The sequence below is a fragment of the Protopterus annectens genome, chromosome 8.part1 (genome assembly GCF_019279795.1).
Source record: "Protopterus annectens isolate FY-2018-M chromosome 8.part1, PAN1.0, whole genome shotgun sequence".
Classification (NCBI taxonomy): domain Eukaryota; kingdom Metazoa; phylum Chordata; order Ceratodontiformes; family Protopteridae; genus Protopterus; species Protopterus annectens.
In genome coordinates this window covers 356,494,405-356,512,165 of record NC_056742.1, presented here as the reverse complement: position 1 = coordinate 356,512,165, position 17,761 = coordinate 356,494,405, and the positions used below count along the sequence as shown (strand labels likewise).

Genomic DNA, 17,761 nt, shown 5'->3' with positions numbered 1-17,761 from the left:
GTTGATATTTTATTGTCTCTTGCCCTAGCGCATCTAGCGTTCATAATTTCCTCAGGTTTTTTCTGTCCTTTACTTACCATTTTTACCGTGAGGTAATTTTCTCTTTACCATCGTTGGTAATCTTTTTCCCTTTCTCTTTCTCATTCATACCTTCGGGTACTCTCTTTTACCATTGTTGGTACTTTTCTGTTAGTTAATATGGCAGATAAAAAAGGTAGTCCAGGGTTTAAGTGATCTGATTGTGGACACAAACTGCCTACTTCTGATGCACACTCTTTATGTGTTTATTGTTTGGGAGCTTCCCATTTATCTGTTGAACCACCTTGTACTATTTGTGAGAAGTTTTCTAATAGAACTTTGTTAGAAAGGAAAAACAAGCTGATACTGAAGGGAATTCTAAAATCTCCATTTTCAGAGGCTATTTCTGGGTCAGAGGTCTCAACCCCTCCTAAAGCCCATAAGAAAATGGATGTTTCTACTAAGGCTAAATCCTTGCCTTCGTCCCTGGCTGGGGACTCTCACCAACCAAAACCTAAAAAGGCTAAAATTTCGGCTCCAGAGCTCTCTGTCAGCCCCAGTGCTTTTGGTGCCCAGACCTACGACACCGAGGCCTTCGGCTCTGTTAGGGATTTTGGCTCCATCCTCTCTTGCAGTCTTCTACATATCGGCACCGAGTGGCTCCTTGGTTCAGACTGCCAGTGCCGACCTTGGCCGCGTCGGCTCAGAGATATTCCTCAGAACCGAGGCCTTTATTGTTGACTCCAGTTTTGTCTGTTCCAGCTTCGTCACTGATCCCTGTGTTGGTGCAGACAATGACATCGGCACCAATGGCTTCTTCGGTGCAGACTACAGTAGTTCAGTCTTTCTCGGCACCGTTGTCCTCTGTGCTGTCAGATGAGATGGGCACAGAGTCTGCCTCTTTTGTGGACAGGCCTGTTTCTCCCTCACTCTCTGTGAGGTCCATTAGAAGCCTTTCTGAACATGATGTGTTGCATCTTGTGGACCAGGCATTCTTGGCCAGAGGTATTCCACCTCCCAGGAACTATACTTCCTTGGGAGGTGATCACCCGTCTCCAAAGACACCTTCTTATTCTCCTCCTTCATTGCCTTTGAAGTCCATTGATATAGTACAGTCTTCCCCTTCTGCGGTTCCCTTTATGGATCTCACTAAGGAACCGTAGTTGCCTTCATGACAGGAAAGTTTTGCTATGACCTAGGATGTCAGCTGTGACACGCATAGCTTGCTGCTCCACAGCCATCCAGGGACTCCAGGTTGGCAGGCTGAGCCACTTAGGGGAGGAGTGCCCCCTGTCCTAGACATACACTCCTCTCCGGGTGGACCAGCCTTCCAACTGATGAGGAAGGCTTTCGCTGCTGCTGGTGATACCGGACTGCCTATACCTCCACCATCCTCTGGTACACTGGTTTCACAAGTCGCACCTAGCGGACACCGGGTGCAAGGGCCTTAGGACATATTCCCTCAGGAATCCCTCTTTCCATTGTCTTCCCCAGCTTCTCCCGCTGAGGAGATCCATCGGAAAAGTTTGTGTAAGAGGAAGCACATGGACTACACAGAGGAGTCCCTCACCAAAGACACAGATTTTGATGAGGGGGAAGGATCCCCTCGGTCACCCTCTGAGGTATCCTTTGGTGATATCCTCGAAATCCTGAAACAGAGAGGTGACTGGCTGTCCTCTAATCCGACCCCTGAGGAATCTGTGTTCCTGCAGGCCTTTCGCACCCGGCCCCCTACCTTCTGGGTTACTCCACCTCCCGATGAACTTGTCAAGTTCATCATGCAGCTTGCTTGGAAGGCCCCTGATACCGTCAAAGCTATTCCCCGGAGGCCAGATAAGATCTTGTACCCTCCTGCTTCAGATCCCCATTGGTTCAGAGATCTTCCTGTAGATGCTTTGGTGGTGGCGGCCGCAACAGAAAAGAATCTGGCAGAAGAAGAAAGCCAGACTGTCCATCCGCCTAACAGAGTCCCGGGCCCTGGACAGAATAGGGAAGGGCACCTTTGCTTCAGCGACCTTTGCTATCAGGTCCCTGAATTATATGGCACATTTTACCAGGCTTCAAAGGGATCTGGTTTCTGATCTCAATGAAACCGTGGCTGGTGCAGTGTCTGATGAGGTCCGTGACAAAGTGGCCTGTCAGCTGGCCACCATAGAGTCTATATCTAACTCCTCTATGCGATTGATATCGCACGCATCAGAAGGAGCAGCTAGAGCGGCGGGTTCAGCTGCGGTCTTGAGACGACATGCCTGGATGCGCTTGTGCAACTTCGCGGAACCTTTTAAGTCTTCCTTTCTTAATGCCTCCATTGAGACATCCTTGTTGTTTGGGCCAAAAGTTAAAAGCACACTGGTCAGATGCCAACAGGACAGTAAGACCCTTTCTGCCATAGGTGTCTGTTATTCTTCCCCTCAACGTGCTTTCTCCTGAAACCAAAAGAGTGGGAAGATATGGTTCAAGAAATCTCAGGGTCCTTTCCGTGACACACAAGCCGAGTTCTCCCCCAGAGGCAGAGGGGGAAACTCACAGGGAAGATGTTCCTTTCTGGGCAGAGGGGGACCTTGTAACCAGGGTTCCAGAGATTCTTTCCATGGTCAATCCTACCAGCACTCCTGAAGAGTGGCCCAACTCCTTTCCTCTGGAGGTGGTTTGGGGACGTTTCTCCTTGTACCCTTCTGCCTGGCTAACCATCACCACCGATTCTTGGTTACAAAGGATCATAACCAGAGGTTATCATATCCCCTTCGATCTTTGTCCCATCCCTTCAAAAAATCTTCCCGATGTTCCACCCAGTCAAAGGGACGAAGCAGCACTAGAGGTAGAAAAGCTGCTAAGAAAGAGTCATCCAAATAGTCCCTCCAGACCAGATAGGATCCGGATTCTACTCAAGACTATTTTTGGTGCCAAAGAAAACTGGGGACTGGAGACCAATTTTGGATCTCAGTGTACTGAACAACTTTGTGAGACTACAAAAATTCCGGATGGTCACTATACAGTCTATCCTCCCACTTTTGGAAAAAGACGATTGGATGTGCTCTGTAGATTTTCAAGATGCGTACTACCACATAAAGGTGGACAGGCCATCAAGAAGATTTCTGCGCTTCTGTGTGGGAGCAAGTCAGTACCAGTTCAGAGTACTGTCCTTCGGACTCTCTACAGCCCCCAGAGTGTTCACAAAGTGCATGGCAGTTGTCACAGCTCACTTGCGACTTCAAGGATTCCAGGTGTTTGCATACGTAGACAACTGGCTCATTTCCGCCCCCACCAGACATCTACTGGAAAAAGCCCTGGCATACTCTCTCCTCACTGCTCAAAGGCTAGGCATAACCATAAACTGGCAGAAATCCAATCTCACCCCATCTCAGTTGACAGAATTCATAGGGATTATCTTGGACACAAAAAACTGCAGAACTGCTATTCCAGAGCACAGAATTTTAAGGATAAAGCAACAACTAATTCCAATCCTTTCAAAGGAAAAATCCACGGCTCACTCAGTTCTACAGCTGTTGGGTTCCATGGCAGCCTCCATCACCATTGTTCCCCTGGCCAGGTTTCACATGAGGCTTCTACAATGGCTACTGCTCACTCAATAGTATCCTTTTCAGCATCCTCTTTCAGCCATGATTTGAGTAACCCACAGGTGCAAACAAGATTTAAATTGATGGATGACACACAATCTCTCACAATGGCCTCGCCCCTTCTCCCCCCAGCAACCCAAGGCCACAGTGACCACGGACGCCTCCCTGATGAGGTGGGGGGGCTATGTCAGGGGCAGACAGTCCAAGGCACTTGGTCCCAACTGGAGGCCCATCTGCATATAAATGTTCTAGAGCTGAGGGCGGAGCTTCTGGCGTTGCAAGCATTCCATCCCCTGCTGCCGTCTGGGAAAATTGCGATTCAATCAGACAACATGGTGGTAGTCTGGTTCATCAGCAAGCAAGGTGGAACCAAATCTTACCTCCTTTGTCGAGAGGCCATGAGGATATGGCAGTGGGTGATGGCTACCAACCGTTTTCTTCTAATAATGCACATTCCTGGGAGTTCCACCGTGATAGCAGACGGACTCAGCGGGTGCATTCTTCAACCTCACGAGTGGTCCCTGAATCCCTTGATAGCGGTTGAGATCTTCCACTGCTGGGGCCATCCTTGCTGTGACCTCTTTGCATCCCCGACCAACTACAGATGCAGCAACTACTTTTCCCTGATTCCCCCTCCGGGACAGTCACCCAGGGATGCTTTAGTCCACGATTGGCCCTCAGGTCTTCTCTACGTATTTCCGCCCTTTCCTCTCATTCCCCAGTTTCTGAAGAAAGCCCGGCGGTTGAAGAGCAAGGTAATCCTCATAGCACCATATTGGCCCCGACAGACTTGGTTCCCATTCCTTTGGCCTCACCTACTAGATCGACCATGGATTCTCCTTCCAATCCCGGAGTTGGTCTCACACCCACAGAACCTGATTCATCCCAACCTGAACAGCCTGAAGCTAAAGGCTTGGCTACTCCAATTCCATTGATTGCCAGGCAGAATGATCTTTCTTTACCAGTATGTGATATTCTTATTGCTTCTCATAAGTCTTCCACTAGAATTACTTATCTGAGAAAGTGGAAAAGATTTACCTGTTGGCTGAAAGATCAACAAGTAGACCCCTTTTCAGCACCAGTGTCGATAATACTAGACTATCTGGTCGACCTGTTTCAATCGGGTCAATCTGCCTCTACCATTAGAGTTCATTTGGCTGCAATTTCTAATTTTCATGAGGGTGTCCAAGATTCCTCTCATGTCCCATAAATTGTGCAAGACCTTCATAAAAGGTGTGAATCATCTGAAGCCAACTTTTAATTAACCTATTCAACCATGGGATTTATCATTAGTTCTACAAGCTCTGAAAATGGCATCTTTCGAACCAGCCTCTTCTTGCGACCTCAAGTATTTGTCATGGAAAACCTTGTTTCTGGTCGCTATTACTTCTGCCAGACATATTTCTGAACTTCAAGCTTTATTTATCAAGAGTCCATACTTGATTTTTCATAGAGATAGAGTGTCTCTGAGAACTAATCTGTCATTTCTGCCTAAAGTGATCTCTGAAATGTCCATTAATCAAGCCATTGAATTGTCAGTTTTCTTTCCCAACCATTCAGAGAGGAGAGTATTGCCTACATACCCTAGATATACCCAGGCAAATCTGTTTTTACTTAAACAGGACTAAACCCTTTTGTAAATCTGACCAGTTATTTTTGGCCTTTTCTGGATCTAGATTAGGATCTGCTGTTGCTAAGGTCACATTAGCTAGATGGTTGAAGGACTGTGTGACCTTTATTTACATACAGCATAATATCTCATTGCCTACCACCATGAAATCTCATTCAACAAGGTCGGTGGCAACTTCTGCTGCCTTCCATGCCAGAGCTTCTTTACATGACATCTGTAACTTGGGCTACACCTCATACCTTCATCAATCATTACAAATTGGATTTGACCTCCAGGGGAAGAGCATCTTTCGGTTCTATGGTGCTCAGGAATGTCCTTCCATGAGAGCCTCCCAGGAATAGAGATAGCTGGGGACTCTGTACCATGCTTTAGGAATGAACAAGGATTAACAATATCAGATAAAGAAGTTATGTCTTACCATAACGTTCCATCTGTATTGTTGATCCTTATTCAGTCATTACGACCCTCCCTCCTTCCCCCTCCTGTAGTTTCTAGTAGATCTCTACATCCATTTCTCTTAGGTTATTTGACCAGAGGTAGCCTCTACCTTCTTTAACTTGCAAACTCAATCTGAGGTAACCGGGAGAGGGGGATTGTGGGTAAGAGTTTAGCTTGAGAGTTTGAAGCTGATGCGAGCTTGGAAAATGGCCGGCTCGGTTCCGAGCTCGGAACCGATACCCATGCGTAATGACTGAACGAGTATCAACAATACAGATGGAACATTATGGTAAGACGTAGCTTCTTTTTCTTTTGCCACTTATCTATGGTAGCTTTACGTATGGTAAGTAAAGCACAATAATCTAAGGAGATACCTGGACTTATTACATACAAGAGGTATTAATTACACATGGAAGAGGTTATTTCAAATGCAGTTAAAAGTTGTGGTGATTCTTTGAGGAGCTTAGACCTATTAACTACACTTGAAAGGAATGACTAGGTTATTAGTGGTTCTGTGAGGTGTTGAATTTCAGAGGTTAGCAAAACTCATCAATAATTGCTTTATATTAGTGGTGGCTGTGGAAAGACTTAGTAGCAGATTGTCCAGGCATCCATTTCTCTGCCTTAACCACTACTCTTGAGGTCTTCCCTTCTGTTGAATTTGTTTCAAAGAACTGAAGAAAATGTTATTTGAATTTTCATAAGTGCATGCATATATTATAAGGTGGCTTATTTAAAATGGATATTTTCTTTCATCTATGTTTGTCTCTGTTTCTAGTGACTTAGATTGGTCGTGGTATGAACCAGACTTGCTAGTAACCAGTTCAGTCGATACATACATTTACATTTGGGACATCAGGTAAGCAGAGCTTATTTATTTTTCATGGAGCTTAGGCAATCAATAAAGTGATCCAAAAATGTAATACAAATGTAAAGAAAAAAAAAAAACATGACCATGCATAGTCACATTTTCATACATCTGCTTAATGTTATTGTAAGTCCATAGTAGAGAAGGCAAACGCAAGTTTCAATGGCTTTGATATTTTGGCGTAAAGGATTGGCAACCAAGCATGAAAAAAGCACTGTATAGCAATGACCCATTTGTTTGCATTGCTTAATGGGAAAAGTTAACCTTCATCCTGACTGGTTGTCAGACGGTTGTGTTAACTTACTCTGGGACTTTCTGTTTCGTACCTTTAACAAGTTGTTGAATTGTCTGCTTGTGGTTTTGAAGTGGGTGGTGCTGGCTAGTTTTGTTGGAATCACTTGCTCTTGTCTACTATGTCATTATACTGCTAGTTTTATGCATGTTTAATAAATAGTTGCAGATAACCCTCTTTACATATTTTAAACATCTTCATTAAATCAGCACATTTTAGTAAGTAACAAAGGGTATGCCTGCATTAATCGAAAAGAGAACAAGCCATAATAACAATTTCTGTAGTTGTCAGGCAGTATACATGCATGTTTGTTTAATTATTTATCTATTTCCATTTTGACTATTTCCATTTTGACTATCGGGTAAATTGGTCAGCAGAACCTTTTCAGCCATCACCCAGGCCACTGTGGCAGTGCAAAACATACAAGGCATACAAGTCAAGAATACCAATATGGCACAAGCAAATAATTATAGTACTGTCACAGTAGAACTGTCATCTATATAATATGACTACAGTGTATACATATTTACATTAGGAAGCATTTATCACATCAAAAAGATGTGTGCCAGTGTGGCAAAAACAATACCGGAGAGTTCTAACATATATATTTAGAACTGGTTATTTTGTGTAAAAAAAGACAATACTGTCCTGAACATTTTGAGCACCTTTTCAATGAATCAGCGTTGTTGACAGGTTTAACCATTATCTTTTGAAGCATGTTCAAGTAGATTCATTTATAAGATGTTGAAAGGTAGATCTAAAGAGGTCTGGTGTGTTTTCCATTTCAATGTCTGCTGGGATGTGATTCAAGGTAGCAGGTCTTATCTTGGAGAAAGCTGTTTCCTCAGCTGCTGTTTTGAATTAAGGTCTGTTTAGAGGCAGAACATCATCATAGGTTTCTCCCTTTGTTAACATCTTTATTGAATTATCACTTGTGATATGGCACGTTTACATTTATATAAAAGTAATCAAACTATATTAGCAAGTTAAAATTAAAATTAAACCATAACTTATGACATATTGAATCATACATTTGCATAAATGAAAACAAACGAACCACACCAACACAATCCTAGTTGCAAGCATTTTCCATCACAGACCATACTGACACACTCCCAGTTGCAAACATTATACATCACTTATAATCTACCCAATTGTTTTCAGTCAAACAATGCATATGTTATTTTTAGTGGTGGGCATTGGCCAAGTTTGATCAGCTTGAATAACTCCTCACCGATTAGTAAAGTTATTTGGTAATGTGCCAGTAACCTTTCAAATTTTTCCATCAAGGTGCAGTGATGTGTGTTATTGCTAGACAGATAGATAAGTCAGCAGATTTTATTCACTTTCACTATTCTCTGGATTTTATGGGTGTTTTTTTTTTTTGCCAGCGTGGGAAGCAGTTAAGGGGGCAGTATTGTAATTTGGGCAATAGTACATTTTGGCAAGAGGGCCTCAGGCTAAGAGTGCAAGGAGACAACATATTCTATAGCACAGTTTTAGTTTAGGACTTTAACAACTTCAGTGTATTGTGTGGATGCCAGTGAGTGGTGAAACATGGATCCTAGATTCCTCTGTTCTGCAACCTGTGGTAAATGGTTTCCTTGACTGTCATTAAACACAAATTCCTTTATAAAAGCCCTGTAGCTGACCCAGAAACAATTTCCCAGGGTCCTAAGGGAGCAAAAGCTTCTAATGCTAAAAATCCTGTGCCCTCTGAAAGGGATTCCAGAGCCCTAGATAGATGGGGAAAGAAAATATACACCTCAGCAACTCTGGCTATGACAGCATTAAATTGCCAGTTTCACATGTTGAAATATCAGCAATTCCTAATGTCTCAGTTAAAACAAAAAATGAGCACACATTCAGAACAATCTGAATTCAAGGAAATGCAGGATCTGTTGCATGCAGCTGAACAGGTGGGCAAACATACTTTACAATGCAGATTTGATTCATTGGAAGCTTCATGTAGAGCAGTTGTTACTGGCTCTGTCATACGTAGACATGCTTGGTTAAAAAAACAAACCCTCCCTGACCATGTTAAAGCAAAATTATTGGATGCACCTTTACAGCAGGATGTATTATTTGGTGTCAAAGCAGAAGAGGTTTTAAAGAAAATGGAGGATAAGGCAAAGTCTATGCAAACGGTCAAGGATTTTTTGCAGGTACAACCCCCTCGTTTCAGCAGAAATTGGCCAATAAAAAACTGGTCCTTTCCAGCTTCAGACAGATCACAGAGGAGCAAATACAGACACCCAAGGGGGCAGAGGTCAGTCACAGGGCCCTTACAAACCTCGCCAATGGGGTTCTGCTATGCAGAAAAGAGGAGAAGACAGGCCCCAAGCTAGCAGAAGACAAACACAATGATTCTATCCTCAAACTACCAAGCAAATCTCTCCTGGCAGCTCCCTTGGGAGGAAAACTAGCATTTTTTGCAGACAACTGGCACATCATCACAAAAGACAAATGGGTTCTAAACATTGTCTCTCAAGGATACAGATTCCACTTTCATACCTTACCAAGGATCAAAGGAATGCCAAACCTGCCACCAAATCAATGGGCAGAGGCACAAAAACAAATTACAGCTCTTGTGGACATGAGAGCTATTCAACAGGTACCTACACAGGAGCAAGGACAAGGATTTTACTCAAGACTCTTCCTAGTCCCAAGAAAGGACAAAGCATGGAGACCCATTCTGGATCTTTCAGTTCTGAACACCAATTTGCAAGTACCAAAATTCAAGATGCTAACACTACTGCAGCTTCTTCCCATGCTGGGCAAGAATGCTTGGCTAGTCACTTTGGACCTCAAGGAGACATACCTGCATGTCCCTATCAGACAAAATTGCAGAAGATACCTTCGCTTCATTGCAGGTTCAACACAATATCAGTTCTCTGCATTGCCCTTTGGCTTATCTACTGCGCCCAGGGTCTTCACAAAATGTCTGGCACCAGTAAATGCATACTGCAGACAAAGAGGAATTCAAATATACCCATACCTGAACGACTGCCTTATTCAAGCAGAAAGCAAGGACATTCTTTTAAAGCATCTGGCATTTGTCAAACACCTTCTAAGTTGCCTAGGGTACACAGTAAATGAAAAGAGATCAAAGCTAGTGCCCTCACAAAACATAATATTCCTGGGTGCCAGCTTGAATACAACGGCCCAGATGGCTTATCTCACACCAGACAAACAACGACAGCTGATTCAATATTTCAAAATAATGGCAACAAAGACCCAACTCCCTGCAAGAAAAATTCTGCAGGCCTTGGGATTCATGGCATCTTGCATACTACTAATACCATTTGCAAAACTGCATATGAGGAAATTACAATGGTACCTGAAAAGTGTATGGACTCAGCACAGCCACAGCTTGGAAACAATGATACCACTCATTCCCTGCCTTCAACACAAGTTTCTATGGTGGGCACAGGCATGTCACCTCAACAAGGGTCAGCCTTTCACCTTACCCACAGCCAGGCAAACTATGACAACAGATGCATCGGACTATGCCTGGGGATCACACATGGCAGGGCAGTGCATTCAGGGCAAATGGACTTCGGATCAGAGGCATCTGCATATCAATCAAAAAGAAATGCTAGCAGTACAGAATGCCCTAACAGCTTTCAAGGACCTTCTACACCCAGAACAACTAATAATAAAGACAGACAATACCACAGTAATGTGGTACATAAACAAGCAAGGGGGCACACATTCCTACCCTCTATGCAGGCAAGCAATGACCTTGTGGAACACTGCACTGTCTTACCAGGTTCAATTACAAGCACAGTTCCTGACAGAAAAGAAAAACACATTGGCAGACGACCTAAGCAGAAACATCATGGATCCACACGAATGGAAACTAGATCCACAAGTATTTGCAATGATAGCTCAAAAATGGGGATGCCCAGACATAGATCTGTTTGCAAGCCCCCACAACCACTAACTTCAAAGAGTTTGCACAAGGACCTTCCATCCATTAGCTTGGAAAGTGGACGCCCTCTCATTCAGTTGGAAAACATTAACAGTGTATGCCTTCCCTCCACTGCCTCTTCTAGCAAAGGTACTGCTGAAAGCCAGATTAGAGAGGCCACAAATGATACTCGTTGCACCAGACTGGCCACGCCAGCATTGTTATCCAATTTTAAGGAATATGGCCCATGGCCCACCATGCATTTTGCCACAAATTCCTCACCTGCTCACCCAGCGAGACAATCAGATTCTACACAGCCATCTCAAGACCTTAAACCTGGCTGCATGGCAAATTACCTAAACAACCAGCCAACACCTTTATCCAAAGCTGTTATGGATGTCATTCTGGCGGCCAGGAGGCCCAGCACCAGGAAAACCTATTCAGACAAATGGAAAAGATTTTGCACCTGGAACCAAGCTAAAGGCCTAAATTCCATTGATCCAAACATCCCTCAGATTCTACAATATTTAACTGAGATGTTACACAAAGGACTTTCCTTTTCATCTATTAAGATCCACGCCTCAGCAATTTCAGCTCATTACAGCACGGATCCTCCTTTATTCTCACATCCACTCCTAAGACAGTACCTCAGAGGGGCTAAGAACTTAAGACCGCCAAGGAGAGCTCCAACACCTACTTGGGATCTCAACTTTGTTCTGGAAAAGCTTACACTGCCGCCCTTTGAACCAGCTTTTTCAGCTGATTTAAAATTTCTTTCATGGAAAACTGCCCTACTTCTAGCAATAACCTCAGCTAGAAGAGTCTCAGAGCTACAGGCACTAATGGAAGTGGAGCCTTTCCTCATTTTTCATGAAGACAGAGTCTCTGTACGAACTAACCCTTCCTTTATGCCAAAGGTGGTATCCAGTGTGGCCTTAAACCAAACCATTCACTTGCCCACCTTCTTCCCAAATCCCCAGAACAAAGGAGAAAGACTCCTGCACTCTTTGGACATTCACAGGCAATTATGTTACTACTTGGATAAAACTAAGGCTCTCAGAAAAACTGACCAGCTCTTTGTAGCCTATGCTACAGGATCACAAGGAAAAGCTATCTCAAAACAGACCATTTCTAAATGGATAGGGCATTGCATATGTTTCTGCTACTCACATCATGGGAAACCAATACCTGCTAACATTAGGTCCCACTGCACCAGGGCTACAGCTACATCAGCAGCCTTTCTCAGGGGAGTGCCAACCAAGGATATTCTGGAAGCTGCAACTTGGAGTTCAGTGCACACCTTCACCAAACACTATCACCTACCTCTATACTCTAAGACTAGAGCTGGTTTTACCACTGCAGTTTTGCAGGGCCTACTTTCTTCTAACCCTGTTTGACTCCACCTCCCATCCTTAGCTTTGGGATTCAACCCAAGTTTTGTACCTACCATAAATGTAGATGTTAGAGTGTTCACCCTGCTGCAGTCCAGGTTACCCTCCCTCCATCCCCTCTGAAACAGCTGAACTTATCTCTACCACTCTATCCTATACTACCTCTGTGGTGTATTTGCTTGTGCCTAAGGATTTTGTTTATTTTTATATAGCTATATGTATATAATATCTTGCCTACCTATTGGGGCACCTGACATCTGGGGCAAGAAAAACTGAAGAAAATGGTGTCGGATGCCTCTTATATACCCCTGGCACACTGACATCAAGGAAGAAGCGACAGCAGCCGACGCCGGACCAAGACTTTGGAATCCGGGCCGACTGCGGGGACCGCCTGACGGCAGGATAACCCAAGTGTGATGACTGCAGCAGGGTGAACACTCGAACATCTACATTTATGGTAGGTACAAAACTGTACTGTCTAGGATATTGTTGCCCCTGGTGGGGATGTGGATAATTTGATCCAGGGCATTGGAATTTATGAATTCCAGAAAGCACTGAGCGAAGGAGTTTGTACATGAGTAGTTTTCCCAGTTAATGGTGGGGTAGTTGAAATTGCCCAATATTATATCAAGAAAAGAAGAGTGGGAATCCTGGGGCATAGTGGGGGATCTGTAGCAAGCTACAATTTGGATTGCAGTTTTGCCCAGAGTTAGTTGCACTTGGATAACCTCAGCTGCATTGTGCTGAGCAACTAGCCTGGATGTGTGGATATCCTTAATTAATATGGACACACCTCTACCTTTGTTGTTCCAGTCGAGGTTAGATGGCCGAAGAGTGTGGTATGAGTTATAGCCTGGTAATGCACGGGTGCTCTCTGGAGCCTTGAACCAGGTCTCAGTCATTTGCACAGACATCGATGTTCTCCATTTTAAGGAGTGCCTCGAGTGAGTGCATTTTGAGATTTAGACTTCTAGCATTGAGTAGCATTATCCTCAGTTTTTGCTTGCCTGTTCCTGTTATGGTGGTGAATTTGTCATTTGAACCTTGCCTAAAAAGGGCACTATAGGGGCGGCAAGAGCCTTTGCCAGTATCCGGAATCCCAGGGGTGACAGGTGCAGGCCATCTCTGGCAAAGCATCGTGGTCTGTTGACCATGTCGTCCCAGGCAGACAGATACTGGATCCCCTTAGAATGACACCAGAAGCTTAGTCAATTGTTGAAGTCAGTCATTTTGTCCTTGTACTGCAGTATAATTCTGGGTGATGGCAGGATGCTACTCAGGGCTAGGGTCACACCTGCCTACAAGATCGGAGAGTTCTTCCATATCTCTCTTCATTTAGTCCAGGGAGGTACGTGTCAGGTCTTTTACACCAACATGGACAATCACCGAGTCATATCTGTAATTGTTGAGTGACCTGAGTGCCTGGGTTATGTGGCAAATCCAGGCACCCGACAGGCAGCTGACAGTGACCTTCTCCTTATTTAGCCTGGTGAGTGGGACATCAATGTGCCTGACTATAGAGTCACCTATGACTAGTGTGTTGGCTACGTTGTTTTGCCTTATGGGCTGTGTTTGAGTGGCACAACCGAGTCTGTGGGCTATGTGTCATTTGGGTTGTGTTGGTGGTGGGAGGTTGCTTGCATTTCTGCTTTGGAGGTCTCTGTTGCTTGAGCAGATTATTATTGTAAATTCTGTCTTGAGTCCCTGCTACTAAATTAACATAATCTATGCAAATAATGTCATATATGTCTTCAGAAATCTACCCTCTTTTGTTATGTTTTTTCTTCTATGTCCCCTGATGCATTCTCACTATTATCCCCAACCATAAATAATGTTCCCTGATGAAAGCTTATTTCTCTCAAAATTCACTTAAGATCCATTATAGTCATTTTAGGTGGAATGTAAATACATGCCAACATAATCATTTGCGAATGCTCCCCGGGTACCACAAATCCACTGTTGTTGTCTTTTTCCTATTTTATCATCGTTGGCACCCTTGTCATAATCAGTGTTATAACTCCCCTTTTCCTTTGTCTCTGATAATATTCTGAATGCTCACCCTGATTTTTTTTCTTTGCCAAATTCACATGCTTACTTCTATCCAGATGTCTCATATGTAACATTGCTGTTTGCAAATTCTACATTTTAATGTAATTCAGTGCTGTTTTCTTTTTTGCTTATTACCTGTCTCCAGTTTTTAATACTTTTCCTTCCACCACAGTTTTGTCGAGAGCAGCTCTTTCTGCTGGTATGATTACGTCTTTATTAATATAGGTCTCTGTTCTTTCTTACTGCCAGATTTGGAACATACACACGATGTACCTTCTTAATTAACAAATCCTGCTGCGGAACTCCAGTCCAGTTGTTTGTACTTCCATAAAATTAATGCAATCTATTCCTTTCAGGTTTATTGATGTGTTCTGTCTTCTAACTCTACTGCTTTTTTAAAAAGTTCTAATTGAAAGTCACTTGTTCAACCAGTCTTTGCTTCATCTCAGCCTCTGATTTTTTGCAGATTTGTCAGCTCATTTGAATATTACTTGAAAAAAGTCTATTTTTCTCAAAGCCATTCATTTGAGTTTATATATTCCTCAAGCAATCTTGCTTGTTTCAAATACCTCTGAGTACATTTGATTTGTTTTTTTCCTCTGAATTGCTGGAAACATTTCCTATACTAAAGCTGAAACTTTTTTTTTTTGCAAAGTAGTTGCAATAATTTTCCCAGTCTGTGCCTTTTCCTATCATTTTCTGGTCGTTTTTCTCTTACATTCATGAAACTTCTTTGCTGTCAGGGAGTGCAGTTACTGGCCAGTAACCAAATTTTACCCAAAATGATAACCTGTACTCATATTTTCCTTCAGAACAGAAGAACCTTTGGTCTATGATGGCTTTTTTTTAACACTTTCTTGGTTTTCATATTTTGAGAGTTGTAATCTAAGTTATGAAGCCATTTGGAAGTCCCTTAATCTTTTAAGCTTGTCCTGACAGATGATTGTCCCCACTCAGCATCCTGCTTGTTGCCCCTTTCATTGTCAAATATGACATCTTGCATGTCAGTTTCTCTTTAAACTTGCTGTGGTCCCCTAAATGTCTCTACATTCATGGATTACACCTGAACCAGCTAGTAATTAGTTGCCTTATCAATAATCGTAAATGACATAGCTCCCCTGTAAACCATGTATATGAAGCTGCTGTCTTTTCCTCTCAATTTTACTCCCTCTAGGATAGAAGTATTAAGGTATATGTAACAGTCCAATGTAAGCATAATGGCAAGTTTAAAACTAAACCCATGTAATATGAAACAGGTCTGTGTCATAACACTGAAAAACATTCTCCACAAGAAATATATTATAAAAATAGTTTTTTTAGGGGGATAAGTCTGATAGGGCACCAGAAAGCACCAGAGTTGAAAAAAGTAATATTCTAAAAACAGAGACTTCATGTATTCTGAGAAAAACCTGGGAATACAGAAAGTCTGTGCCTTTAGAATATTATTTTTTCAACTCTGGTGCTTCCCATTGCCCTATTGTTCTGATTATTGGTTGCAGTTTTTTGTGGGCACTTATTTTCCTTCTTGTTTATTAGTTAGTGGGTAAGCCCCCTGCACCCCCATACTCACCTTGCTTATACTAACTCCATGATCACACAACCATAGAGAAAAGAAAAAAAACTCCATGTACAGTGAATCAGTGCTTAAGAGCAAATACGGACATTTACATATTTGGAGATACAGCACAATGCTGACCTTTGCAATTCAAACATACTGTGCTTAACTGACTTCCTTAATAACTCCTATGATGAGAAATAACAGTGTACAATTCTAAACAGTTCTAACACTTTTCAGTGTTATGAGTTTTCAGTGAAATGGGTTTGACCTTATGGGTTTCAGAGTTGAGTTTTCAGTGTTATGATAGGGACCTGGTGAAACTGTCACATCAATAAAAAAAAAGTTATTTGGCGGTCTCTAATATATGTCTGCTTTATCTGGCAAATCCCTCAAACTTGCCATTAGGAAATGCAAAACCAACTATGAACTTAGGATTGTAACTAGTTCAGAAGGCAGCAATACAAGGCCTGCTTCAACTGTCTTAGCTTAGAGGTAAACAATTCTGTACTGAACGTCTCATTTATTTAACATTTGATCTGACATTGTCAATTTTTATTCTGTTCTCAACTAATGGGTACAGATCTGATTACTCAAATCCGACTCTGCCATTGCTAAAGCTCGTGGCAACCAAACACTCTTGAGCTTCTCCCTTACGTGTAATGCATCAACCCCAAGTACCTCAGATCTCATTTGATGCTTTACATGAAAGACATGGTGACTGTTACTCTTGAGCAGTTAAGTGTTTCATTTTGTGAATTTGTATTTCTTTCCATTTTAAACCTCTTTATTCTCAGTTTTTTACTATCCCTTACCTTATCACTTACATTTATATATTATCTCCCTTTCTTTTTTCTTATTTCTGTACAGTTGTACCTTGAATACTATTAGTATTCCTTTCTAGTTTCTAAACTCCATGTAGATGTCCTTCATGGATGCATCTGCAGTCATAACAAATGGGTTGTCCTGTCGTCAGGCAGCCCTTCGGTCGGCCGGATTCCAAAGTCTGGGTCCGGCTTCGGCTGATGTCGCACTCCACCCGACGCCATCTCTGCTGGTCTTCGGGTATAAAGGCATCAGCCGACGCCATTTTCCTCAGTCTTTCTTGCCGCGTGGCGCCTACAGGTTCAGCCCCCAAGGTTTAGCAGGAACTGGCCTGCCAAAAATTGGTCCTTTCCTGACTCCACAAGATCCCAAAGGGGCAGGAACAGACGCTCTAGGGGCAGAAATCAATCCAGAGGAGGTGCCTACAGAGGACGACAGTGGCAAGGCAATAACCGAGGCACAGATGCAACCACTGCCACTGCAACAGGACAATCACAGTGACTTGGCTCTGACTCCGCCTACCAGGGAGCAAATAGCAGCACCATTAGGCGGAAAGTTATCCTTATTCTCGAAAAATTGGCACTATATTACAAAAGACAAGTGGATTTTGCAAACCATAGACCAAGGCTACCGGTTCCACTTCCACACTTTACCAGTAAAAAGAGGAATGCCAAACCTGCCCCCAAATCAAAAAATAGAAGCCCTGCACCAGACAGCAGAATTAATAAAGATAAGAGCTGTGGAAAGGGTACCAATAACAGAACAGGGCAAAGGATTCTACTCCAGACTCTTCCTAGTACCAAGAAAAGAAAAAAACTGGAGACCTATTCCCGACCTGTCCATCTTAAACACATACATCATTGTCCCAAAATTCAAAATGCTGACCCTACAGCAACTTCTTCCCATGCTGGGCAAGGAGTGTTGGCTGGTAACTCTAGATCTCAAGGAGGCCTACCTGCACGTCCCCATTCGACCAAATTGCAGAAGATACCTCAGATTTCTTGCAGGATCAGAGCATTATCAATTCTCAGCATTGCCCTTTGGCTTATCTACTGCCCAGAGTATTCACAAAATGCCTGGCATCAGTAATCGCCACTGCAGAGTACAGGGAATCCAAATTTATCCATACCTGGACGACTGCCTGTTACAAGCGGACAACAAAAGCAAGCTGACAACAGATTTATAAAGGGTCATTTACTTGCTA

At 43.0% G+C, this 17,761-nt stretch overlaps 1 protein-coding gene across 1 annotated transcript in view; it reads left to right on the top strand.

Moving 5' to 3' along the window:
• The window catches only part of WDR59 (WD repeat domain 59), a 1,485,413-nt gene that overhangs the window by 164,914 nt on the left and 1,302,738 nt on the right, over window positions 1–17,761 (top strand). Inside the window, exon 3 of the mRNA XM_044081604.1 lies at window positions 6,443–6,523. Coding sequence (XP_043937539.1) covers window positions 6,443–6,523 — 81 coding nt within the window. The remainder of the gene's footprint in view (window positions 1–6,442; window positions 6,524–17,761) is intronic.